Source organism: Chiloscyllium plagiosum, unplaced genomic scaffold, assembly GCF_037043375.1.
Source record: "Chiloscyllium plagiosum isolate Xiang-an unplaced genomic scaffold, Cpla_swu_hap1 HiC_scaffold_19, whole genome shotgun sequence".
Taxonomy (NCBI): domain Eukaryota; kingdom Metazoa; phylum Chordata; class Chondrichthyes; order Orectolobiformes; family Hemiscylliidae; genus Chiloscyllium; species Chiloscyllium plagiosum.
The window spans coordinates 4,467,829-4,494,363 of NW_028270157.1; the positions used below are offsets into that span (position 1 = coordinate 4,467,829).

At 43.7% G+C, this 26,535-nt stretch overlaps 1 protein-coding gene across 2 annotated transcripts in view; it reads left to right on the forward strand.

Annotated features, from left to right (window-relative positions):
- The window catches only part of pah (phenylalanine hydroxylase), a 141,209-nt gene that overhangs the window by 47,508 nt on the left and 67,166 nt on the right, over positions 1–26,535 (forward strand). For both annotated transcript variants that reach the window (XM_043708757.2, XM_043708756.2), the window contains 3 exons: positions 5,134–5,317; positions 19,979–20,067; positions 25,823–25,890. In XM_043708757.2, the coding sequence (XP_043564692.1) occupies positions 5,134–5,317; positions 19,979–20,067; positions 25,823–25,890 (341 nt within the window). The remainder of the gene's footprint in view (positions 1–5,133; positions 5,318–19,978; positions 20,068–25,822; positions 25,891–26,535) is intronic.

Below are 26,535 nucleotides of genomic sequence, written 5' to 3' on the forward strand. Positions count from 1 at the left end.
CTGTAACCTCTTCTGCCCCTTTCTCACTGCCACACTGCTGTAACCTCTTTAGTCCCCTTTCTCATTGCCACACTGCTGTAACCTCTTCTGCCCCTTTCTCACTGTCACAATGCTGTAACCTATTCAGCCCCTTTCTCACTGCCACACTGCTGTAACTCTCTAGCCCCTTTCTCACTGCCACAATGCTGTAAACTCTCTAGCCCCTTTCTCACTGTCACACTGCTGTAACCTCTCTAGCCCCTTTCTCACTGCCACACTGCTGTAACCTCTTCAGCCCCTTTCTCACTGTCACACTGCTGTAACCTCTCTAGCCCCTTTCTCACTGTCATATTGCTGTAACTCTTCAGCCCCTTTCTCACAGCCATACTGCTGTAACCTCTTCTGTCCCCTTTCTCACTGCCACACTGCTGTAACCTCTTTAGTCCCCTTTCTCAATGCCACACTGCTGTAAACTCTTCAGCCCCTTTCTCACTGCCATACTGCGGTAACCTCTTCTGCCCCTTTCTCACTGCCACACTGCTGTAACCTCTTTAGTCCCCTTTCTCACTGCCACACTGCTGTAACCTCTTCAGCCCCTTTCTCACTGCTACACTGCTGTGACCTCTCCAGCCCCTTTCTCACTGCCATACTGCTGTGATCTCTTCAGTCCCCTTTCTCTCTGCCTCACTGCTGGAACCTCCTCAACCCCTTTCTCACTGCCACACTGCTGTAACCACTTCAGTCCCCTTTCTGACTGCCACACTTCTGTAGCGTCTTCAGCACCTTTCTCACTGCCACACTGCTGTAACCTCTTCTGCCCCTTTCTCACTGGCACACTGCTGTAAACTCTTCAGCCCCTTTCTCACTGCCACACTGCTGTAACCTCTTCTGCCCCTTTCTCACTGGCACACTGCTGTAAACTCTTCAGCCCCTTTCTCACTGTCATACTGCTGTAACCTCTTCTGCCCCTTTCTCACTGCCACACTGCTGTAATCTCTTCAGCCCTTTTCTCACTGCCACACTGCTGTAACCTCTTTAGTCCCCTTTCTCATTGCCACACTGCTGTAACCTCTTCTGCCCCTTTCTCACTGTCACACTGCTGTAACCTATTCAGCCCCTTTCTCACTGCCACGCTGCTGTAACTCTCTAGCCCCTTTCTCACTGCCACAATGCTGTAAACCCTCTAGCCCCTTTCTCACTGTCACACTGCTGTAACCTCTCTAGCCCCTTTCTCACTGTCACACTGCTGTAACTCTTCAGCCCCTTTCTCACAGCCATACTGCTGTAACCTCTTCTGTCCCCTTTCTCACTGCCACACTGCTGTGACTTTTTCAACCCCTTTCTCACTACCACAGTGCTGTAAACTCTTTAGTCCCCTATCTCACTGTCATACTGCTGTAACCTCTTTAGTCCCCTTTCTCACTGCCACACTGCTGTGACCTCTTCAGTCCCCTTTCTCACTATCACACTGCTGTAACCTCTTCAGTCCCCTTTCTCACTGCCACACTGCTGTAACCTCTTTAGTCCCCTTTCTCACTGCCATACTGCTGTAACCTCTTCAGTCCCCTTTCTCACTACCACAGTGCTGTAAACTCTTTAGTCCCCTATCTCACTGTCATACTGCTGTAACCTCTTTAGTCCCCTTTCTCACTGCCACACTGCTGTGACCTCTTCAGTCCCCTTTCTCACTATCACACTGCTGTAACCTCTTCAGTCCCCTTTCTCACTGCCACACTGCTGTAACCTCTTTAGTCCCCTTTCTCACTGCCATACTGCTGTAACCTCTTCAGTCCCCTTTCTCACTACCACAGTGCTGTAAACTCTTTAGTCCCCTATCTCACTGTCATACTGCTGTAACCTCTTTAGTCCCCTTTCTCACTGCCATACTGCTGTAACCTCTTCAGTCCCCTTTCTCACTACCACACTGCTGTAACCTCTTTAGTCCCCTTTCTCACTGCCACACTGCTGTGACCTCTTCAGTCCCCTTTCTCACTATCACTCTGCTGTAACCTCTTCAGTCCCCTTTCTCACTACCACAGTGCTGTAAACTCTTTAGTCCCCTATCTCACTGTCATACTGCTGTAACCTCTTTAGTCCCCTTTCTCACTGCCACACTGCTGTGACCTCTTCAGTCCCCTTTCTCACTATCACTCTGCTGTAACCTCTTCAGTCCCCTTTCTCACTGCCACACTGCTGTAACCTCTTCAGCCCCTTTCTCACGGCCACACTGCTGTAACCTCTTCAGCCCCTTTCTCACTGCCACACTGTTGTAACCTCTTCAGCCCCTTTCTCACTACCGCACTGTTGTAATCACTTCAGCCCCTTTCTCACTGCCACACTGCTGTAACCTTTTCAGTCCCCTTTCTCACTGCCACACTGCTCTAACCTCTTCAGCCCCTTTCTCACTGCCACACTGTTGTAACCTCTTCAGCCCCTTTCTCACTACCGCACTGTTGTAATCTCTTCAGCCCCTTTCTCACTGCCACACTGATGTGCCCTCTTCAGCCCCTTTCTCACTGCCACACGGCTGTGCCCTCTTCTGCCCCTTTCTCACTGCCACACTGCTGTAACCTCTTTAGCCCCTTTCTCACTGTGACACTGCTGTAACCTCTTCACCTCGTTTCTCATTGCCACACAGGTGTAACTTCTTCAGCCCCTTTCTCACTGCCACACTGCTGTGCCCTCTTCAGCCCCTTTCTCACTGCCATACTGTTGTAAACTCTTCAGCCCCTTTCTCACTGCCATACTGTTGTAACCTCTTCAGCCCCTTTCTCACTGCCACACTGGTGTAACTTTTTCAGCTGACTTCTCCACCTCCTGATGCTGCCACACTGCTGTGTTTTTCCAGCTTCCTGCCTGTCTACTTTGTGTTCCAGCATCTGCAGTTTTTGGTTCTCTCTTACAAAGTGCTATTGAGTGCATCACCACATTTGTGTTGTCTTCTGGTCAAGATGACGGATATAGAGTCTTAGAGTCATACAGCATGAATTCAGATCCTTCGGTGCAACCAGCCCATTATGAACATAATCCTAAGCTAAACTAGTGCCTCATGCCTGCTCCTGGCCCATATCCCTCCAAACCGAACTATCTATCCAAATGTCTTTTAAACGTTGTAACAGGACCCCCATCCATTACTTTCTCAGGAAGTTCATTCCACATGTGAACAACCCTTTGTGTAAAAAATTGCCTCTTATGTCTTTTTTAAATATCTCTCCTCTCATCTTAAAAATATGCCCCCGGTCTTGAAATTCCCACATCCTATGGAAAAGACAACTACCATTAACTCTACCTATACCCCTCATTATTTTATAAACTTCTATCAGATCGCCTGTTGACCTCCTACGCTTCAGTGAAAAATGTCCCAGCCTATTCAACCTTTCTTTAGAACTTAAACCTTCCATACCCAGTAACATCCTGGTAAATCTCTTGTGACCCCTCTCCAGCCTGATAATATCCTTCCTATAACCGGATAACCGGAACAGGACACAATATTCCGATATGACTTGGAAGTGAGATATTAACCAGGTGCCAGGATTCTTATAGCTCCCATGCTGAGTAGGTTACCCGAACCACAAGTTTTACACTTGATGCTCAAGATGACAAAGCTTAAGGCATTCTCCAATGTGAAAAGTTAAAATTACCAAATGCAGAAGATATGAAGTTAAAAATCACACAACACCAGGTTATAGTCCAACAGGTTTAATTGGAAGCACACTAGCTTTCGGAGCGACGCTGTAACTAGTAGCTGCAGGAATGAGTGTTGATTTGGATGATGAAGCAAGCTGTTTGCAGTCAAATTGCTGATGTAACAAGGATAGGTGGGAAGGCAAGGTGTCAGTGTGTGCAAAGGGACAGAGGCAAGTGAGATAAGTGGACAATGGTGGGCAATGTGGACTTGTCTGCTTGTACAGAAATATTAGTAAAGCAGAATATATTTTAATGAAGTTAGTTTGCAGAAATCAGATGCAAAAGAGATCTGAGTGTCCTTGTACATGAATCATTAAACCTCAGCATGCCAGTTATTAGAGTCAAAAAGTGTGGCACTGGAAAAGCGCAGCAGGTCATGCAGCATCTGAAGAGCAGGACAGTCGACATTTCAGGTATAAGCCCTTCATCAGGAATGTGGAGGGGGTCCCCAGACTACATTCAGACCATCGCAAATTGGACCTGACCGGGACTACCACTTCCCTCCACAAGGATACCAGTTATTAGGAGGGCAAATGGAATACTGGCTTTTATTGCCAGCGAGTCAGAGTAACAACTGTGTAGGGCAATAGTGAGAACAGTGTGCACAGCTTTGGTTTCTTCGCTTAAGGACGGGTGTCCTTTGCAAATAGTTCAGATACTGTTCACTCTGTTGATTCCCAGGATGAAGGGGTTGTCTTATGAGGAAACATTGGCCAGGTTGGGCCAATACTCACTGGAAACTAGGAAATTGAAAACTGATCTTATTGAAACATACTGAGGGGCTTGTCAGGTTTGATGCTGAGGGATGTTTCCCCTCTTGGGGAGTCAAGAATTATGAGGTACAATTTTAAAGGAAAGGCTCTCCCATTGAAAAGGAGATGAGGAAGCATTTCTTCTCTCAGAGGGCTTTTAGTCTTTGGAATTCTCTTTTCCAGAGTTTAATAGTGGCTAGATCATTAAATATACTAAAGGATGAGTTATACAGATGTTAAGGGAATCAAGAGTTATCGGGGACATCAGAGCAGATAGAGGTGGAGTTAAAGCCACACTCATTTTGAGCCATGATCCTGTTGATTGTCAGAAGAGGTTAGTGGGCTGAATGGCTTACTTCTGCTCCAGTTCCTTCTGGTCTTATCCAGTCCAGTGCTGAGGATGCTCCATTGATGGATTTGTAATTTTTCAGTTGAGATACTAACTCAACTGCTCTGCTTGCTCTGTAAAAGACCCCATGACACAAGAGCAGGAACATTCACTTCAATGAAAATCATTGCACCAATATTCATCCATCACTTCGCATCACTAAGAGCAAATTACCCAGTCATTATCACTGTGTGTGAGAGCTTGCTATGCAATAATGATGAGATACTTTGGGGCATCCAGAATGAGCGAATTTATTCTCCTTCAACAAATCCTTTTCAAGATATTTACCTAAATAAAGGGAGACATTTATTTCTTTGCTTTTGGCAGGAAAAGGGTGTGAATCTCACTCACATTGAATCCAGGCCTTCCCGCATCAAAAAGGGACAGTATGAGTTCTTCATTGACCTGGACTGTAAAGATATCACTTGCCTTGAGGAGATCCTCGACAGCTTGCAACAAGAAATCAGTGGCACTATTCATGAATTATCACGGGACAAGATAAAGGACACAGGTACCAGTGACATATTCTCTCTGATTTGTTCACCAACAGGAGTATGGCCAGGGTTTACGGGAGACAGGTGTGTGGGATACGGAGTGTGTGTGGGATACGGAGTGTGTGTGGGATACGGAGTCTGTGTGGGATACGGAGTCTGTGTGGGATACGGAGTGTGTGTGGGATACGGAGTGTGTGTGGGATATGGAATGTGCATTGGGGAGATGGAGTGTGCTTGGGATATGGATTTGGAGATGCTGGTGTTGGACTGGGGTGTACAAAGTTAAAAATCACACAGCACCAGGTTATAGTCCAACAGGTTTAATTGGAAGCACTAGCTTTTGGAGCACTGCTCCTTCATCAGGTGGTTGTGGAGTGTACATGGGGAGTGGGGTGCGCATGGGAGCTGCAGTGTGCATGGAAGTGAGGAGGGCTTATGGATGGGGAATTGTGTGTAAGTATGGGGAACAGTGGGGTGGGGGTTGTTTATGAGTGAAGGGGTGGGGATTGTGTCTAGGTATAGAGAACATTGCGGTGGAGGTTTTTATGAGTGAGGGAGTGGGGGTTTATGTGTAGGCATAGGCAACAGTGAGGAGGGGTTGTCTATGAGTGAAGAGGTGGAGATTGTATGTAGGTATGGGGAGTGTGGACATGGTCCTTGCAGAAAGGTCTGTGCCACATTGTTGATTTTTTTTTCCTTTATTCGTTCATGGAATGTGGGCATCGCTGGCTGGGCCAGCATTTATTGCCATTGAGAAAGTGGTGGTGAACTGCCTTTCTGAACAATTGGAGTCCATTGGCAGGTTGACCTACAATGTCATTAGAGAGGGTTTTCCAGGATTTTGACCCAGTGACAGCGAAGGATTGGCAATATATTTGCAAGTCAGAATGGCAAGTGGCTTGGAGGGGAACTTGCTGGTGGTGGTATTCCCATGCATCTGCTGCCCTTGTCCTTCTAGATGCAAGTGGTCAGGGATTTGGAAGGTCCTATCTGAGGATTTTTGGTGAATTTCTGCAGCGAAACTTGTAGTGCACTGCTGTTACCGAGTGTCAGTGGGGAGGGAGTGGATGTTTGTGATGCCCATCAAGTTGGTTACGTTGTCCTGGATATCTTCATGCTTCCTGAGTGCTGGTGGAGCAGTACTAAAGGCAAGTTGTTTCTTTCTAATTGTGTGAGGTGTGGATGAATGAGCCCATGTTCTGTTATCAACTCCCTGTGGCTGAGGGGCCACACAGAGAGATCAAACTGCTCAATGTATCCATTAAGTTTGTAAAATGTATGCAATTTCTGCACCTTGATATTGGTGAACATTATGACATAGACATAAAATGCAACAATTTCCCTCCCACGACCTGAATCTAACGTCTGGCTGAGTAAGTCCTCAATGAATAATTCCACTTCCATGTATAAAAATATTAACTTAGCCTCATTAGTAACAGTCCAGCTGCATCAACCAAGAGAAAATTGCTGCTCCTGTGGTCTCCCAGTGGATTTATTGTCATGCTGTCATTCATTAAGAACTGACCAAATCATCAATCCAAATTTCTGTTTGGCAGAATTACAGTGAAACTTTTTACTAACAAGTACTTTTTTTTCAAAGCAATGTATTAATGAGTTGCAGACAGACAGGTGCTTGAGATACCAGAATGAAGCTTTATATCTACTGGAGATTTATTATTCTTCAGAGTTGAATGAAAGTACAAGATGCTGAGAAACGAGGCTTCTTTTCCAAAATTCCCCTTACCCTGAGGCAGAGTTGAGTTGTTAACTTTGTTTAGACAAGAGTTTAATGAGTGTTATGAATTCTCATAAATTTAACAAATCTTAGGACATCTAACCCCATTCAGAGTGACCAGAATACAGGACAAAGGCATAACAACAACCGTTTGATAAATGAGCAGGTCAGAATAAGTGGCTGATCAGAACCTTTGCTCACTGACTTGTTTTATTGCCTGTTCCTTGGCTGACCTGCTAGTTACCTCCCAACTGTCAATGCAGTCAGTATCTGAGGGAAGAAATTAAAGTTATAAATGGCTGTGGAGAATTAAATTAGCTAGTCTAATTTTAAAATCTGCCAGTTCTCATCCACTGTTCCTCTCCCTTCTTTTCCTGTTTGATATTCCCTCATTAGAACTCATTTGCTGTCTTGTTTTTTGATTATAATTTATATATGGTTATGTTCTTCCCTACGCAATGAACCCTACTATTTGTAGAAGGGCAGATAGGAGTTACATTTTAATTATGTCTCCCCCGTCCAGTGAATTTCCATCTGCCAAGCAGTTCAGATTTCTCATGAATAGGTTAGAATTGTTTCATTAGATTTTGAGAAACTGTCGCTAATTCGTTTTTTCATTAGCACACGTTTATCGATGAACTTGTTCAGTAAGTTGGTGCACCCTTGTGTGTACATGTATTTGTGTCAACCCATGAGTTTGTATATGTTTCAAGCACCCCCATGATTGTGTGCACATAGATTTTGTGTACCCGTGTGTGTACATGTGTGTTGTCAGTGTGCACTGAAAATCAAGCCCTACTGTTCCCATCACAAATTTAACAATGATCGATGTAACGGTCAAAAAGATGGATTTGCATGATTTTGAACACTATCTAGTAAAGGAACAAGGCACTAATTTTCAACAAATCACACATTCCAGTAATCTCATGATTTCCTGTTTGGTTTAGGAATGGGAAAATATATTAGAGTCTTCACAATTGCCCATAATGTTGGATGTGACCTCGGAAAGTTACTCTCAACTTCACAAACACACTCTGGGAAAGATTTGTTACCAGCTGCTTAAATATGTCTTTTTTTTTGTTATCATGTAGTTACTTGTTACCTCTGTTACAATGTCTTACTTATTTTATATGTCCTTTAGGTGTGTTGTATATCATACTATTTATGAAATAAGCCATACAGTTAGGCACTTTAGTCTTTTGTATGTAGCTGGAGTATTTTTAAACCCAAATAACATGATAAAATATTGATGCAACTTATTTGGTGTAACAAAGCCTGATATCTCTTCAGCCCTTGATGTTAATGGTACCCCTTCAATAGATTAAACTTAGAAAGGAAAGAGGCACTACCAATCCAATCAATGCAATCTACAAATAGAAGAATTAGGTATAAAACTGCTTTAATACTACATTTACATTTCTGTAATCTCTGCAAGATCTATTCTGCCTGTCCAGTTTAGGAACTAGTACCACTGGTGCCCTCTAGTTGCTTTTGCTAGGTTCCAGTAAGTGATTTTCTACCATGGATTGTATTTGGTTTATTGACACTGACTTCCCTAACATCCGCAATGTGACTGGGTAACATTTTACAGCTTGGTGTATCTCTATAGATTTCCTTGAATTTTCTAAGTAATTCTACAGGATCATCAAGTTTACCTGGATCTGAATAGGAACTATCCTGGTATTTCAGTTTTGGACAGTGGATTGTAGAAGGTTTGCTTTGTGAATTCGCCTTCTCCTCACTCTAACTGCTCTCTCTGTCAATCTCCACCACATTTACCACTGGACCGCTTTTTTATCTTCCTCTCTATGATAATATTGATTTAACATGTTATGTAACATTATTGATTCTTCTTCTATAATCGGGACTATCTTCCAGATAAGTTACTTTAATAATTCTCTCAATTACCCTGTATGGACTCTGAATCCTCCCTTCAGGTGTTCACTTTGTAAAGAGAATAGTATTAAAAACTTCATCTGCACCACAAATTTTCTAGTTACAGCATGTTTGTCTGCTCATTCTTTCATCCTTACCTGTGAGATTTTTAATTGCTCCCTGCCACTTCACCTGCTTCTGTGAGTCTCTCCAGAAACATAGGCACATAATCCAATAAGGAATATTCATCTTTTTGTCTTAAAACCTTTTCTTGATCAATTTTAATTGTCCTCATATCTCACAATCAGAGATTAATTTAAATGGACTAAATCCAGTAGATTGACCGGGGGAATCTCTGGTTGTAAACAATAAAAAAAATTTCAATCCTTTATCCTAATCCTGTCGTTACTTGCAACACTATACCTTAATCATTATGTTGAGAGTCTAATGATAGCGCTCCAAAGATCAAAAGAACTTGCGGATACTGGAAATCAGAAACAAAAACCGAAATTGCTGGAAAAGCTCAGCAGGTCTGGCAGTGTCCATGGTGAGAAATCAGAGTTAACTTTTCGGGTTCAATGATCCTTCCTCAGAATGAAAAGCAGGAGACACGAACTGTTTTATACCAAATTGCTTATTATGTTCTGAAAAGGTTTAGACATAAAGTTGGAACCTTGGTCCAGGTGTTTTTCAATTGGTAGTGCCGAACAATTCATAAACAGTATTAATATTTCCACCATTTCTTTAATTGTATTTTTTTCTCAGAGGAAAAATTTCTGGAAATCATATTGTCATATCCATAATGGTAAGGATATACTTGTGTCCCACTTTTATTTACAATAGTGGCCCTACAGTCTACTAACACACAAGAGAATAGTTTTTCAAAGACTGGCATGGATATTCCTGAAGAAGGGCTTATGCACGAAACGTAGATTCTCCTGCTCCTTGGATGCTGCCTGACCTGCTGCGCTTTTTCAGCAACACATTTTTCAGCTTGGATATTAAAGATGCTAATTTGATTACAGGTTGAGCTTTTCCCATGACCTGTTTTGTATGGCATGCTTTACAGTACTGCAGTAGATTTTCATGAAGTTTTGGCCAAGTAAAATGACCGCCTATCGATGCTTATTCCTGAATATCCTGGCACGTTCTACTCACAATGGCTCCTTATGATATCTAGACGCTACCACAATCTGATGAACAACTGTTCACTCTTCATCTGTGGGTTTGTGAAGATGTCTCCACTTCCTCATCAGAATTCCATTTTGAACATGATAGGAATCTGGAAATCCTTCGACCTTGGCTTCAGTGTGAAGTGCCAATGTTAAATTGTTTCCGTCTGGATCTTCTTCCTGAGCCTCAATGAAAGAGCTGGAAATGTGTTGCTGGAAAAGCGCAGCAGGTCAGGCAGCATCCAGGGAACAGGAGAATCGACGTTTCGGGCATAAGCCCTTCTTCAGGAATGGGGAAAGTTTGACCAGCAGGCTAAGATAAAAGGTAGGGAGGAGGGACTTGGGGGAGGGGCGTCGGAAATGTGATAGGTGGAAAGAGGTCAAGGTGAGGGTGATAGGTCAGACTGGGGTGGGGGCGGAGAGGTCGGGAAGAAGATCTCAGGTTAGGAAGGCGGTGCTGAATTTGATGGATTTGACTGAGACAGGGTGGGGGGAGGGGAATTGAGGAAACTGGTGAAATCCGAGTTCATCCCTTGTGGTTGGAGGGTTCCTAGCCGGAAGATGAGGCGTTCTTCCTCCAACCGTCGTTTTGTTGTGGTCTGACGATGGAGGAGTCCAAAGACCTGCATATCCTTGGTGGAGTGGGAGGGAGAATTGAAATGTTGAGCTACAGGTTGGTTGGGTTGGTTGGTCTGGGTGTCCCAGAGGTGTTCTCTGAAACGCTCCGCAAGTAGCCGGCCTGTCTCCCCAATATAGAGGAGGCCACATCGGGTGCAGAGGATGCAATAGATGATATGTGTGGAGGTGCAGGTGAATCTGTGGCGGATATGGAAGTTTCCTTTGGGGCCTTGGAGGGAGGTGAGGGGGGAGGTGTGGGCGCAAGTCTTGCACCTCCTGCGGTTGCAGGGGAAGGTGCCGGGAGTGGAGGTTGGGTTGGTGGGGGGTGTGGATCTGACGAGGGAGTCACGGAGGGAGTGGTCTTTACGGAATGCTGATAGGGGAGGGGAGGGAAATATATCCTTGGTGGTGGAGTCCGTTTGGAGGTAGCGGAAATGACGGCGGATGATGCGCTGTACATGGAGATTGGTGGGGTGGTAGGTGAGGACCAGTGGGGTTCTGTCCTGGTGGCGGTTGGAGGGGCGGGGTTCAAGGGCGGAGGAGCGGGAAGTGGAAGAGATGCGGTGGAGGGCATCGTCGACCACATCGGGGGGGAAATTGCGGTCCTTGAAGAAGGAGGCCATCTGGGTTGTGCGTTTTTGGAACTGGTCCTCCTGGGAGCAGAGACGCACAACCCAGATGGCCTCCTTCTTCAAGGACCGCAATTTCCCCCCCGACGTGGTCGACTATGCCCTCCACCTCATCTCTTCTACTTCCCGCCCCTCCGCCCTTGAACCCTGCCCCTCCAACCGCCACCAGGACAGAACCCCACTGGTCCTCACCTACCACCCCACTAACCTCCATGTACAGCGCATCATCCGCCGTCATTTCCGCTACCTCCAAACGGACCCCACCACCAAGGATATATTTCCCTCCCCTCCCCTATCAGCATTCCATAAAGACCACTCCCTCCGTGACTCCCTCGTCAGATCCACACCCCCCACCAACCCAACCTCCACTCCCGGCACCTTCCCCTGCAACCGCAGGAGATGCAAGACTTGCGCCCACACCTCCCCCCTCACCTCCCTCCAAGGCCCCATAGGAAACTTCCATATCCGCCACAGATTCACCTGCACCTCCACACATATCATCTATTGCATCCTCTGCACCCGATGTGGCCTCCTCTATATTGGGGAGACAGACCGGCTACTTACGGAACGTTTCAGAGAACACCTCTGGGACACCCGGACCAACCAACACAACCACCCTGTAGCTCAACATTTCAATTCCCCCTCCCACTCCACCAAGGATATGCAGGTCTTTGGACTCCTCCATCGTCAGACCACAACAAAACGACGGTTGGAGGAAGAACGCCTCATCTTCCGGCTAGGAACCCTCCAACCACAAGGGATGAACTCGGATTTCACCAGTTTCCTCATTTCCCCTCCCCCCACCCTGTCTCAGTCAAATCCATCAAATTCAGCACCGCCTTCCTAACCTGAGATCTTCTTCCCGACCTCTCCGCTCCCACCCCAGTCTGACCTATCACCCTCACCTTGACCTCTTTCCACCTATCACATTTCCGACGCCCCTCCCCCAAGTCCCTCCTCCCTACCTTTTATCTTAGCCTGCTGGACAAACTTTCCCCATTCCTGAAGAAGGGCTTATGCCCGAAACGTCGATTCTCCTGTTCCCTGGATGCTGCCTGACCTGCTGCGCTTTTCCAGCAACACATTTCCAGCTCTGATCTCCAGCATCTCAGACCTCACTTTCTCCTCAATGAAAGAGGACATGCCAAGCACCTCTTTTGAATTACCCCCATCTGCCTGAGGCAGCACTGGCTCAGTGGTTAGCACTGCTGCCTGACAGCACCAGGGACCCAGGTTCAATCCCAGCCTTGGGCAACTGTCTGTGTGGAGTTTGTGCATTCCTCCCACAGTCCAAGTGAATTGGCCACGCTAAATTGCCCATAGTGTTAGGCGCATTAGTCAGAGGGGAATGGGTCACACTTTGGAGGGTCAATGTGGATTTGTTGGGCTGAAGGGCCTGCTTCCACACTGTAGAAAATCTATCTAAAGAAAGTTTCAGCTACCAGAACACCTGCTTGCAGTATTACAATGATCTCCGGTGGTATACTTTGTTTAACCATTGTCCTGGTCGTCACACAATGGAAAAATACTTGGAATTTGTTCCCATAACTGTTTCATTGTTTTATCCTGTCATCGACTTTCTGTTATTATAGACAAAGTTATATCTTTCATTTCAGCCAAATCACTACTCAAGAATAGGTCAATTCCATTCTCAGGCATAAACATAGAAACTTAGAAACTTAGAAAAATAGGATCAGGAGTAGGCCATTTGGCCCCTTGAGCCCTGTTCCACCATTGTTTATGATCATGGCTGATCATCCAACTCAATATTCTGATCCTGCTTTCTCCCCAGACCCTTTGATCCCTTTAGCTGCAAAAATATATATATCTCTTTCTTGAAAGCACTCAATGCTTTGACCTCAAACTGCTTTCTGTTGAGGTATTTTCTGAACAACTCCTGCTATCCTTGCTCTGGCCACCAAGTCACATTTTTAAGTGCTCTTTGTACAAAGGAATGGGTATACACTCTGTACTTATCCCAATCATTAAATTATGGCTTTTGATGAACTGTATGGAAAAAAATCTGAACCTATTCCAGCAAAAGAGTTTCTGCAAAAGCTGTTACCCTTCGTATTGTTGTAGATTGAGTTGTGTAATTTGAAGAAAAGACAGTTAACTTGCCTTTTGACAAAAATCCTTTATATCTTAAATATTGCAAACATGTGAGAAGAAGTTGAAGCTTTTTGTCGTACACTCATCACTATGAGGAAATGAGAAACAGATCGAAGAAATAGAACTGAAAGCAGAAAGTGCTGGAGAAACTCAGCAGCTCTGGTCTGGCAGCTCCTGTGAAGAGAGGGAGAGAGAGACAGAAAGAGAGAGAGAGAGAGAGAATTAATGACTGCTCTTCAGAACATTGCCTTCATTTGTAAGGAGATCTCAGCAATCTGTAAGAATAATAGTGTGGTTATGGGAGGGGATTTTAACTTTCCAAACATAGACTGGGATTGCCATAGTGTTAAGGGTTTGGATGGAGAGGAATTTGTTAAGTGTGTACAAGAAAAATTTCTGATTCAGTATGTGGATGTACCTATTGGAGAAAGTGCAAAACTTGACCTACTCTTGGGAAATAAGGCAGGGCAGGTGACTGAGGTGTCAGTGGGGGAGCACTTTAGGGCCAGCGACCATAATTCTATTAGATTTAAGATAATGATGGAAGAAGACAGACCAGATCTAAAAGTTGAAGTTCTAAATTGGAGAAAGGCCAATTTCTACGGTATTGGGCAAGAACTTTCAAAAGCTGGTTGGGGACAAATTTTCACAGGTAAAGGGGAAGCTGGAAAATGGGAAGCCTTCAGAAATTAGATAACGAGAGTCCAGAGAAAGTATATTCTTGTCAGGGTGAAAGGAAAGGCTGGTAGGTATAGGGAATGCTGGATGACTAAAGAAATTGAGGGTTTGGTTAAGAAACAGAAGGAAGCATATGTCAGGTACAGACAGGATAGATCGGGTGAATCCTTAGAAGAGTATAAAGGCAATAGGTGTTTACTTAAGAGGGAAATCAGGAGGGCAGAAAGGGGACATGAGATAGCTTTGGCAAATAGAGTTAAGGAGAATCCAAAGGGTTTTTACAAATACATTGAGGACAAAAGGGTAACTAGGGAGAGAATAGGGCCCCTCAAAGATCAGCAAGGCGGCCTTTGTGTGGAGTCGCTGGAGATGGGAGAAATACTAAATGAATATTTTGCATCAGTATTTACTGTGGAAAAGGACATGGAAGATATAGAATGTAGGGAACTAGATGGTGACACTCTTGAAAAATATCCATATTACAGAAGAGGAAGTGCTGGATGTCTTGAAATGCATGAAGATCGATAAATCCCCAAGACCTGATCATGTATACCCAAGAACTCTGTGGGAAGCTAAGGAAGTGATTGCTGGGCCTCTTGCTGAGATATTTGTATCATCAATAGTCACAGGTGAGGTGCCAGAAGATTGAGGCTGGCTAACGTGGTGCCACAGTTTAAGAAGGTTGGTAAGGACAAGCCATGGAACTATAGACCCAGTGAGCCTGACACCAGTGGTGGGCAAGTTGTTGGAGGGAATCCTGAGGGACAGGATGTACATGTATTTGGAAAGGCAAGGAGTGGTTAGGAATAGTCAACATGGCTTTGTGCGTGGGAAATCATGTCTCATAAACTTGATTGAGTTTTTTGAAGAAGTAACAAAGAGGATTGATGAGGGCAGAGCAGTGGATATGATCTGTATGAACTTCAGTAAGACATTCGACAAGGTTCCCCATGGGAGACTGGTGAGCAAGGTTAGATCTCACGGAATGCAGGAAGAACTAGCCATTTGAATACAGACCTGAATACAGATGGGGAAGTCCAGTGCTAGAGGGTTTAGGGTGAGAAGGGAAAGATATAAAAGGGACCTAAGGGGCAACTTTTTCATGCGGAGGGTGGTATGTGTATGGAATGAGCTGCCAGAGGAAGTGGTGGAGGCTGGTACAATTTCAACATTTAAAAAGCATTTGGATGGGTATATGAATAGGAAGGGTTTGGAGGTGGGACGGGTGCTGGCAGGTGGGACTAGATTGGGTTGGGATATCTGGTCAGCATGGACGGGTTGGACCAAAGGGTCTGTTTCCATGCTGTACATCTCTATGACTCTATGACTCTATGACTCTATGACTGATACACAAAAAGAAATATAACCTTTTGTAACCTCCAGGTAGACTTTATCAACATAACATCAGAATGAAAATTGTGCCAGCAACTGTTCAAAGATTAACCAGCAAGGTCATCGAAGAATTATGCAATTGTGTTGTCTAAACCAGTAAGGAATATTTTTAGTACTTGAATGAATTATTTGATCAATAACAAGGAGTTAATTTGCCAATGCCAAAGTGACTTATTGAGGCCCAGTAATATCCCAAGGAGCATAAGTAAGGGATTTTCCGAGACCAAACCAAGAGATTTTGCAGGATATTGGCATGAATGAATTCTGTCAGAAATTGATTCTAAATTTTAGAGCTGCAATGGCTGCCCTGACAAATCTGTTAAAGAAAGGCAAGAAATTTGACTAAACAGAAGACTGTCAGAGTACCTTTGACATCTTGAAAACTGCTGAGTACCACACCAGTGATGTGGAGTTGGAGTGTTGGACTGGGGTTAACCTCACACCTTTAATGCATTGTCTGAGCTGAGATGTCACCTTTTTATTCTAAAACTTTAAATTATCCCAGGAATGTGACTTGAAACAAGTTCTGGAATTTACATATTAATGAATTGAAATCTGCAACCCAATTTAAAAGATGAAAGATTTAACAGCAATCTAGGTTTGTTCAATATATTGCATCAACATATGACACTATGATCTGTTGCTGTAAATTCTGTGTCCTCTGATTATGCTCCACTAGCTACCTGATGAAGATATAGTGGTTCGGTGGTTAGCACTGCTGCCTCACACTGCCAAAGACCTGGATTCCATTCCAGCCTCGGGCAACTGTCTGTGTGGGATTCCCCCGGGTGCTCCTGTTTCCTTCCACAATCCAAAGATGTGGAGCTTAAGTGAATTGGCCGTGCTAAATTCTCCATAATGTTCAGGGAAGTGTAGGTTAGGTGCATCAGTCAGGGATAAATATAGGGTAGGGGAATGTTTCTGGGTGGGTTACTCTTCGAAGGGTCAGTGTGAACTTGTTGGGCCGAAGGGCCTCTTTCCACACTGTAGGGATTCTATTCTAGAAGGAGCATTGCTCTGAAAGCTTATATTTCCAAATAAACCTGTTGGACTATAGCCTGGTGTTGTGTGATTTTTAACTTTGGCCACACCAGCGTTGGCAGCAGTAAGTAATTCTAAACCACTGAAACTGGCTGTTGATGTGAGTGATGTTAGGTTTGCTGCATCTTATTACGGTGGATGAGACAGGAAACTAAAGGCCAGTCAGTTACTTTTCTAGAAAACTGAATTCTTGTGGCAGAAACACTCAATTCTGAATGAAAAGAGTTTGGTGCTGGCTCCACAGTCCTTTGAAGTTGATGTTATGTAATGATGTTGTTATTAAAGTAGTGATCCAGAGAGTTAGGTAATGCTTTGGAGACTTGGGTTCTCACCATGACAGAGGGTGGAATTTGGATTTAAGAAAAATTAAAACCTGGAATTAAAAGTCTGATGATGATCAGGGAACAATTTATTGAGTCTTGCAAAGTGTCTAGTTCACTCATATTCTGTAGGGAAGGAAAATTTGTTGTCCTTACCTGGTCTTGTCTACGTGTGATTCTATAGCAATGTGGCAAATGTATCCCCGTTGACTCTACAAAGTCTTTCTTCCTAACATCTGGGGATTAGTGTGAAAATTGGGAGAGCTGCCTCACAGACTAGTCCAACAACAGCCTGACATAGTCACGTTCACAGAATTATCCCTTACAATGTCCCAGACACCATCATCACTGCTCCTGGATATGTCCTGTCCTACCCAGCTGTGGTGACACCATGTTGGTATACAGTCAGGAAGGAGTTGCCCTGGGACTCTGCAATATTGGTCCTGGATCCCATAAAGTCTCTCAGCATCAGGTCGAACCTGGACTAGGAAGCTATGTGTTGACCACATGGACAGCTGCACTCATGCTGATGAATCAGTGCTCCTCAATGTTGAACACTACATGGAGGCAGCATCGAGGATGGCAAAATGTACTCTGGGGGATTTCAATGTCCATCAAGAGTGGCTCAGCAGCAGCATTACAGATTGAATTGATTAGATCCTAAAAGACAGTGCTGCAAGACTGGGCCTACAGTAGGTGATGAGGGAACCATCAAGATAGGAAGACTCTCATCGTGACCAATGGAGTGTTGAAGGAGGTGACTATAGGGATGGTGATTATCTTCCAAAACTTCTACATTCTGGAATGATTCCTGCAAATTGGAAGGAACCAAGTGTCATTCCAAAATTTAAGAAGGAGCAAGAGAGAAATTGTGACCTGTTAGTCTTACCTCAGCAGTAGAGAAATTAAAGAATTATAAAGGATGGTTTAAATGGACACTTGGTTAATAATGATCTGACTGGACATAGTCAGCATTGCTGAGCAAATGACAAACTTGTTGGAGTTTCTTTGAAGATGTTACTGACAGAAATGGAAAAGGAAAGCCAATGGATCTAGTATACTTCGAGTTTTGGAAGGCCTCTGATAAATTCCCCCACTGGAAGCTCATGTGGCAGGATGTGATGTATTGGCATGGACTAATGTTCAGACAGGAAACAGAGAGTGGGAATAGATGTCTCATTCTCACACTGGCAGGCTGTAACAAGTAAGGTGCCACCAGATCAGAATTCAGCTCCAGTTATTCACAATATATCTCAATGATTTAGAACTGGAGACCAAATGTAATATTTCTCCAAACATGTGAATGACACAAACTTAAGTGGGAAAGTGTTTTGTGAGGAAGATGTAAAGCAATTTTAGGAGGATTTGAATTGACTTTCTGAATGAGCTCCCACCTCTGGAAGCAAGTGAGACTTGAACCCATGCCTGCTTCTTCAGTCAACAGGTGCACTACCCCTACATTAAATGATTCCTGTGACTGCATAGATATATTCTGGATTAGTGGTGCTGGAAGAGCACAGCAGTTCAGGCAGCATCCGAGGAGCAGTAAAATCAATGTTTCGGGCAAAAGCCCTTCATCAGGAATCATTGTTTTTACCCACTGCATAGATATATGTTTATTTTCTAATCAACCTGTTCAGAGATGTTAATATCTACCTCTGAACCATGGTCTTCTGGTTCAAAGGAAGGGGCACTACCACTGTGCCACAATAGCCCTGTGACTGCATAGATAGGTTTATCTTTCTTTTTTAATCAACCTGTTCATAGAGTCATAGAAAGTACACCACGGAGGCAGACTCTTCGGTCCAACTTGTCCATGCCGACCAGAGATCCCAACCTAATCTAGTCCCATTTGCTAGCACTTGGCCCATAGCCATCTAAACCCTTCCCATTCATATACCCATCCAGATATTTTAAAAAATAATTCAATTGTACCAACCTCCAGCACTTCCTCTGGCACTCATTCCATACACACACCACCCTCTGCGTGAAGAAGTTGATCCTTAGATCCCTCTTACTCTAAACTTATGCTTTCTAGTTCTGGACTCCCCCACCCCAGGGAAAAACTTTATCTATTTATCCTACCCATGCCCCTCATGATTTTATAAAACTCTATGAGGTCACCCCTCAGCCTTTGGTGCTCCAGGGAAAACAGCTCCAGACTATTCAGCCTCTCCCTGTAGCTCAAATCCTCCGACCATGGCAACATCCTTGTAAATCTTTTCTGAACCTTTTCAAGTTTCACAACGTCCTTCTGATAGGAAGAAGATCAGAATTGCATGAAATATTCCAAAAGTGGCCTAACGAGTTACCTGTACAGCCGCAACATGACTTCCCAACTCCTATAAGCAATGATCTGACCAATAAAGTTCAGAGATGTTATTAGATAATTCTGGAGAAAGTTGGAGTTGAATCTGGGTCTTCTGGCTCAGAGGTAGGGACATTGTCGCAGTGCCACAAGAGCCCTCTGACTGTATAGATATTCACTGAAAGGAAACCGGTTGCACTTGTCACAGTCTGAGTCTAAGCAAGGAGTGTTAGTGTACAGATAGTGGTAACTGACTGAGTAATGAGTTGGTTTAAGGCTAATATTGGAATAAATGAGGTCATGTAAAATTGGCTCTTTTCCTGATGTCTGTAAGGAAATCTTTCCAACCTTTCATTTTGACTAGTGCAATGTAATTCACATTTTGTTTTCTTTTGTAATAAATATTTTAATTTTTGCGTTAAAAGTACATTGGCAACCATTTTGGAACGTGTTTCATAATTGACTGCCATAATTGAAAAGAGAAATTTAGGATCTACGAAGCCATTCTGGGATCCCACCTGTACAGTCAGCTTAACATCAGCTGTGATTATAACAGAGGTACATTGATGTTTGTGAGAGCTTCCTATGTCTAAAATGGCTTTGTATTGCTTATTAATTTTTCTCTTTTGGTGACTCATCATTTGCACTTTGTAAGAATCTTGAGAGTGTGAATTGAACCTGAAGGATAATGTAGGACCAAAATACTGTATTAGGATCTTGCTCAAAATGAACAACTTATACTCTGACAATGAATAATTTTATCAAAACTACATTTTTTTTCTTTTTGTGTTTATTTAGTTCCATGGTTTCCTCGGACAATTCAAGATTTGGACAGATTTGCGAACCAGATCCTATCCTATGGGTCAGAACTTGATGCTGATCATCCTGTAAGGACCTTATTTTGAGAAAATAATGCACATTATTATATAAGGAAACAGGAAACAGCTCAAAATAAATGTCGAAAGAGCTGGGAAAACTCATTGGGTTTGAAAGCATCTGTGGAGGGAGGAACAGATATAATTTATCATGTCTGTTAATTATGTTTCTCACTCCACAGAGGCTGCCAAATCTGCTGAGTTTCTTCAACACTTGCAGTTTTCATTTCATATTTCCAGTATCCTCGTACTTTGCTTTTATTCATGAGAGGCAATTCATGCGGAGAGGGTGCTGCATTGACAGAGGTGCTGACTTTTGGATGAAACATTAAAAGATTTGTTCTGTCAGGTGGATGTTAAACATCTCATGTCACTAGGAGAGCAGGGAAGCTGTCCATGATATCTCAGCCAATATCCAGCTCTTAATCAATACAACTTAAAAGCAAATTTAGTTGTCATTATCTGGGAACAAATTGGCTATTGTGCTTTCTACATTACAACAGTGCGTATATATCCAAACTGTTTCATTGGTTGTGTAAAGTGCCTGGGTACATCACGAGATCACGATCTATGGTTTTCTTTTTCTCTCTGTTACTATCATGCCATTTCCTGTTAGTCACCACATGAGGGAGCAAACCAGCAACCACTCAGAAATTGACTTTCCCCCAAAGTTGCCATTCAAGGTTTTGCAGAGTGAATGTCAACTTCTACATTATTTGTGGCTATCACTCAGTGTGAGCATTGACAGGCATTATTGAGTTGACAGAGTCAACAGGGAAAAGTTACTGCCTCGCTTAGGGACGGTCCTTGGCTGTAGATAACACTAAAGTGAACATTGATACAGAAACTCAGACACCTTAGTGGGGTCTGGATCACTGACAGCATAAGGTTTGATCCTCATTCTAACAGAGATTGATTTTTAATATTTAATTCTCAGAATGTGGGTCCAGCATTTATGACCCAGAGTGTCAGCCATGTTGCTGTGGGCCTGGTGCTTAATGTAGGTCAGGCAAGGTAAGGACGGCAGATCTTTCCCTAAAGGACATTAATAAAGCAGATGGGTACCCCCCCCCCCCCACCCCCCCACCCCACAATCCCAACCAAACAATCATTTCATTAGACTTTTAATATCAGATCTATTTTAATTGAATTTGAAATTCACCATGTTCTATGGCAGGATTCAAACGCTGGTCCTCAGAACATTACTGGGAACTCTGGATTAACAATCTGGTGATAATGCCATGAGGTTATTACCTCCTGCACCCTGCCGTACCTATGGTGGAGACTGGGCCACACTAGGTACTTGGGTGAAGAACTGAAGATGAAAGATTTCCTGAATGCAATTTAAAGATCTGCATTTTCTATACAGATTTTATCCAAGTTAGTATTTGAAATCCATACTGTCCTTCTCCTCCTAACCAGTGGCAAAGCACTCACTTCCAGTCTGTTTTTTTTGCCTGGAACAGATCATGAGCTGTTAACCAGACATTGTGGTATGGACACGTCTCTGCATGAAGCATGGGCTCCTGCCCTTTCTGTCCACTGGAGGCACAACAGAGTGACTTACAAGTTGGCAGTCAACCGTTTGGTCACATTACAAAAACACGTTCTATGCCTATTAGGTCCTGGAGTCAGACTCGAACCCAAAGCTTCTAGGTCAGGGGCAGGGGCACTACCCACTGCACAACATTTCCTTTGCTATGAATAATCTAATTTTTTAAACATTTCCCAGCATTACAGATCTGCTCTTTTCTCACTCTGACTGTCTGGGAGTCAATGGTATATTTGCAGTGTGTCAACGTCCTTTCCTGTTCCTTAGTTCAATCTCCTTGGTTTCATTTGATTTACCTTCTTGCATTGTTAGCTCCCAACCCCCACCCTCACAGCACCTTTGCACCCCCCTCACAGCACCTCCTCCCCCCCCACCCAATCCTTTTACCAACACTACAATAGCCCATCTCCAAACTCCCCTCTTTTTAGCTTTTCAATGTGATGGGAGTTTCTGCCTCTCCCACCCCTACAGGCAGGAAGTTCCAGATTCCCACAACCCTCTTGGTGAAAAGGTTTTTCCTCATATCTCCATCTGAACCTCCTGCCCCTTCCCTTAAATCTATGCCCCTGGTCATTGATCCCTGCACCAAGGGGCAAAGCTTCTTCCCTTATTTCCTGTCTATACCTCTCACAATTTTATCCATCTCAATCCTGTCCCCTCTCAATCTCTTCTGCTCCAAGGAATACACCCCAGTCTGTCCAATCTTTAGATTAGGTTCCCTACAGTGTGGAAACAGGCCCTTCGGCCTAACCAGTCCACACCGACCCTCCGAAGAGTAACCCACCCAGGCTCATTCCCCTCTGACTAATACACCTAACACTACGGGCAATTTAGCATGGCCAATTCACCTGACCTGCACATCTTTGGACTGTGGAAGGAAACCGGAGCACGTGGGGAGAATGTGCAAACTCCACACAGACAGTCACCTGAGTCTGGAATTGAACCCTGGTGCTGTGATGCAGCAGTGTTAATCACTGAGCCTCTTTCCAAACAAAGCAACATCCTGGTAAATTTCCTCTGTACCCTCTCCAGTGCTATTGGGCAGGCAGTGGATGGTACTATCGTTGGACTCCTTGCGGTGGCACGGTGGTTCAGCAGTTAGCACTGATGCCTCACAGCACAGGGGTCCCAGGTTCGATTCCAGACTTGGGCGACTGTCTGTGTGGAGATTGCACATTCTCCCTGTGTCTATGTGGGTTCCTCCCACAATCCAAAGATATACAGGTTACATGAATGGACCATGCTAAATTAACTATAGCCTTCAGTGAGGTGTAGGTTAGGTGCATTAGTCATGGGAAATGTAGAGTAAAAGGATAGAGGAACAGGTCTTGGTGGGTTGGCGTGGACTTGTTGGATCAAATGGTCTGTTTCCACAGTGGAGGGATTCTATGGTTAAACCAGAGACCCAGCTATTGTACTGGGGACCTGGGTTTGAATCCCACCACAGCAGATGATGGAATTCGCATTCAATAAATATCTGGAAGTAAGTGCCTAATGATGACCACGAATCCATTGACAATTGTTAGAAAAGCCCATCCGGTTCACTAACGCCTTTGAGGGAAGGAAACTGCCATCCTTACCTGGTCTGGTCTATGTGTGATTTCAGACCCATAGCAATGTGGTTGGTGCTTAACTGCCCTCTGGGATGGGCAATAAATACTGGCCTATCCAACAATGCCTTCATCCCATTAATGAATAAAACAAAATCACATCGCTCCTGAACTGCACATAACACTCTCACTGTCCTAACCAATGTTCCATACAAGACCAGAATAACCTCTAAAATAAAACAAAGATACTGGAGATCTGAAACAATAGCCGTCCTACAGTTTATCCACTCTTGCCTCCCCCATCCATCCCCACACTCCTGCCAACCCCAGTCATGAACATGAGTGCCACGTTTTCCAAGCTGCTATCAGTTCTGAAGAAGTGTCATTGGATTCAAAACATTAATTCTGCTTTATGTCCATATTTGCTGAGTTTCTCCAGCCATTTTTGATTTGTTGCAACATAACTTCCCTGCTCTTAAACTCTAAGCCTCAAATAATAAATTATGCGTAGTGTCCAGCGATGTGCAGGCTAGGTGGGTTAGCCATGATAAATTCAGAATAGGGGGCTGGCCCTGAGTGGATGCTCTTTGGAGGATTGATTCAGACTTGATGAGCCAAATGGCCACTTTCTGCACAGTAGGGATTCTATCACATTCTATTTTATGATTCTATAATATTCTACTAAAGGCTCATATCTCATACATCTTCTTAACCACTTTATCTACTTGTCCAACTACCTGAAGGGACTGGTGTACATACACACCAACCTCCTTCTCATCCTCAGTGCTTTACAGGGTGCTACCATTCATCATATATTCCCTTGCCTTGTTTGTCCTGCTCATGTACAACACCTCATACTTAATCCATTGAATTCCATTTGCCACTGTTCAGCCCATCTATATCCTCCTGTAATTTACTGCCATCCTCCTGCCTAGTTAATGCCCCACTGATTTTTGTTTCATCTGTGAATTTAGTGACCAACCTAATTGTCATAATAATCCACATATTTAGGACATTCTTACCTGGTCTAACCTATATGTAACTCTAGGCCTACAGTAATGTGATTGACCCTTCACTGCCCTCTGAAATAACCAAATAAACTATTCCGTTCAAGAGCAGTTAGGATTAGAGAACAAATCCAGGCCTTGTCAGTGACACCCACATCCCAGGAAAGAATAAAGATAACAAAAATCATGAATTAGGAGCAGAAGTAGATCATTCACAGAATCCCTATAGTGTGGAAGCAGGCCATTCAGCCCAAGAACAACCCACCACCTACCCCATAACCCTGCATTTCCCATGACTAATCCACCTAGCCTGCACATCCATAGACTCTATAGGGCAATTTAGCATGACAAATCCACCTAATGGACACATCTTCAGGTTGTGGGAGGAAACCGGAACACTCAGAGGAAACCCACACAGACAGTCACCTGAGGCTGGAACCTGGTCCCTGGCACTGGGAGGCAGCAGTGCTAACCACTCAGTCACCATGCCGTTCAGCCCCTTAAATGGGCTCCATTATGGAATAAGAACATGATCTAATTACACAGCATTTCCATATACCTTCCTTTTTCAGTAATAGGGGAGCTGATGGCCTAGTGGTATTATCGCTGCATTGTTAGTCCAGAGACCTAAGTAATGTTCTGGGCACCTGGACTCGAATCCTGCCATGGCTGATGGTGGAATTTCAATTCAATAAAAACAAATCTGTAATTAAGAATTGAATGATGACTGTGAATCCATAGCCAAAAGTTGGAAAAACCCATCTGGTTCACTAATGTGCTTTAGGGAAGGAAACTGCTGTCCTTACCTGGTCTGGCCTCCATGTGACTCCAGACCCACAGCACTGTGGACAATAAATGCTAGCCTAGCCAGTGATACTCAAATCCCATGAATCAATTAAAAAAAATTTGTTCACCCCCTCACTTTTCCAGAATTAACCTACCTCTGTATTAAAGAGATTAAAACACTCTGCTTCCATCATCTTTTGAGGAACAGAATTCCAAACGCTCTCAACTTTCTGTGAGAAGAAAAAAAAAAATCTCCTTATCTCTGTCTCAAAAGGTGACCCTTATTTTTAAACAGAGATCTCTAGTTCTAGATTCTCTCTCGAAAGGAAACATCCTTCACACTTGCATCCTCTTAAAACCCCTTTGGATCTTATATTCTTCAACCAAACATAAAAATGAAACTGACACATAGAGGTACAGATAGATACACACAAAGGAACAGATAGATGTGTCCACAGGCACAAGGATACACACTCACCAATATAAATGCAAACATATACAATGCACACAAGTAAATGTAAATTACAGGCAGCTGTAGATTTTGAGATAAGTTGGTTTTCATGATTAAAGATGTGGAGTTTTGCCAGTGCAGCACAAATTGCAGTTATTAGAGTGTAATTGAGGTAATATAATAAGATATAATTACACTTCTTAACCAAAATGCATTAGTTCTTAAAAAGGAGTATCTTTTGAAGATTGACAACATAATCATTATGCGTTTGCTAAATTGGACAGTGGCTGATCACACTGATTATAGATCCTGGCCTGTAGTTTCAAATGTGTCACTCAAACCTGCCACCTTCAGTTACTGAGCCTGCCATTTCACTGATAGATAGTGAGTCTGAGCAGTCGGTGTTCTTTTGCCTTTGCAGGGTTTTACAGATGCTGTGTATCGAGCTCGTAGGAAGGAGTTTGCAGACATTGCGTATAATTATCGACAGTAAGTACGGAAAGTTTACAGAGTACACCTCTCCAAACATGCCAACTTATATAGGATGCAAAAAGTGGCTTGGATCAAGCAAATAGGGAGAAATTGTTTCCACAGACTGGATGGTTGGTAACCCCAGATCACAACTTGCAGATAACAAGCAAAAGGAACAAAGAGGAGATTCTGAGGATGAGAGGTATGCCATTTAGGACTGAGATGAGGAGAAATCTCTTCACCCAGAGAGTGGGGAGCCTGTGGAGTTTCTGCCAGAAAGTGAATGAGATCAAAAGCATTTACTGTTTTCAAGAATGAGTTAGATATAGTTCTTAGGGTTAAGGTTAAAGGGAATATTAGAAAGCGGGAACAGGGACTAAGTTGCATGATCAGCCTTGGTCATATTGAATGGTCTACTCCTGCTTCTCTATGTTTCCATGTTTCTATGAGATGTGAAGGGCTTGGGTCTGCCTGAGGGACCTGTAAAAGCCGAATCAAGAATAGCTATTAAAAAGGGGAATAAGATCAGAAATTGCTGGAAAATCTCAGCAGTTCTTGCAGCATCTGTGGAGAGAGAGCAGATTTAATGTTTGGGTCCAATGAACCTTCTTCAGAATTTCATATTTTAAAAAGGGTAAATTGGATCAAGGGAAAAACATTTAC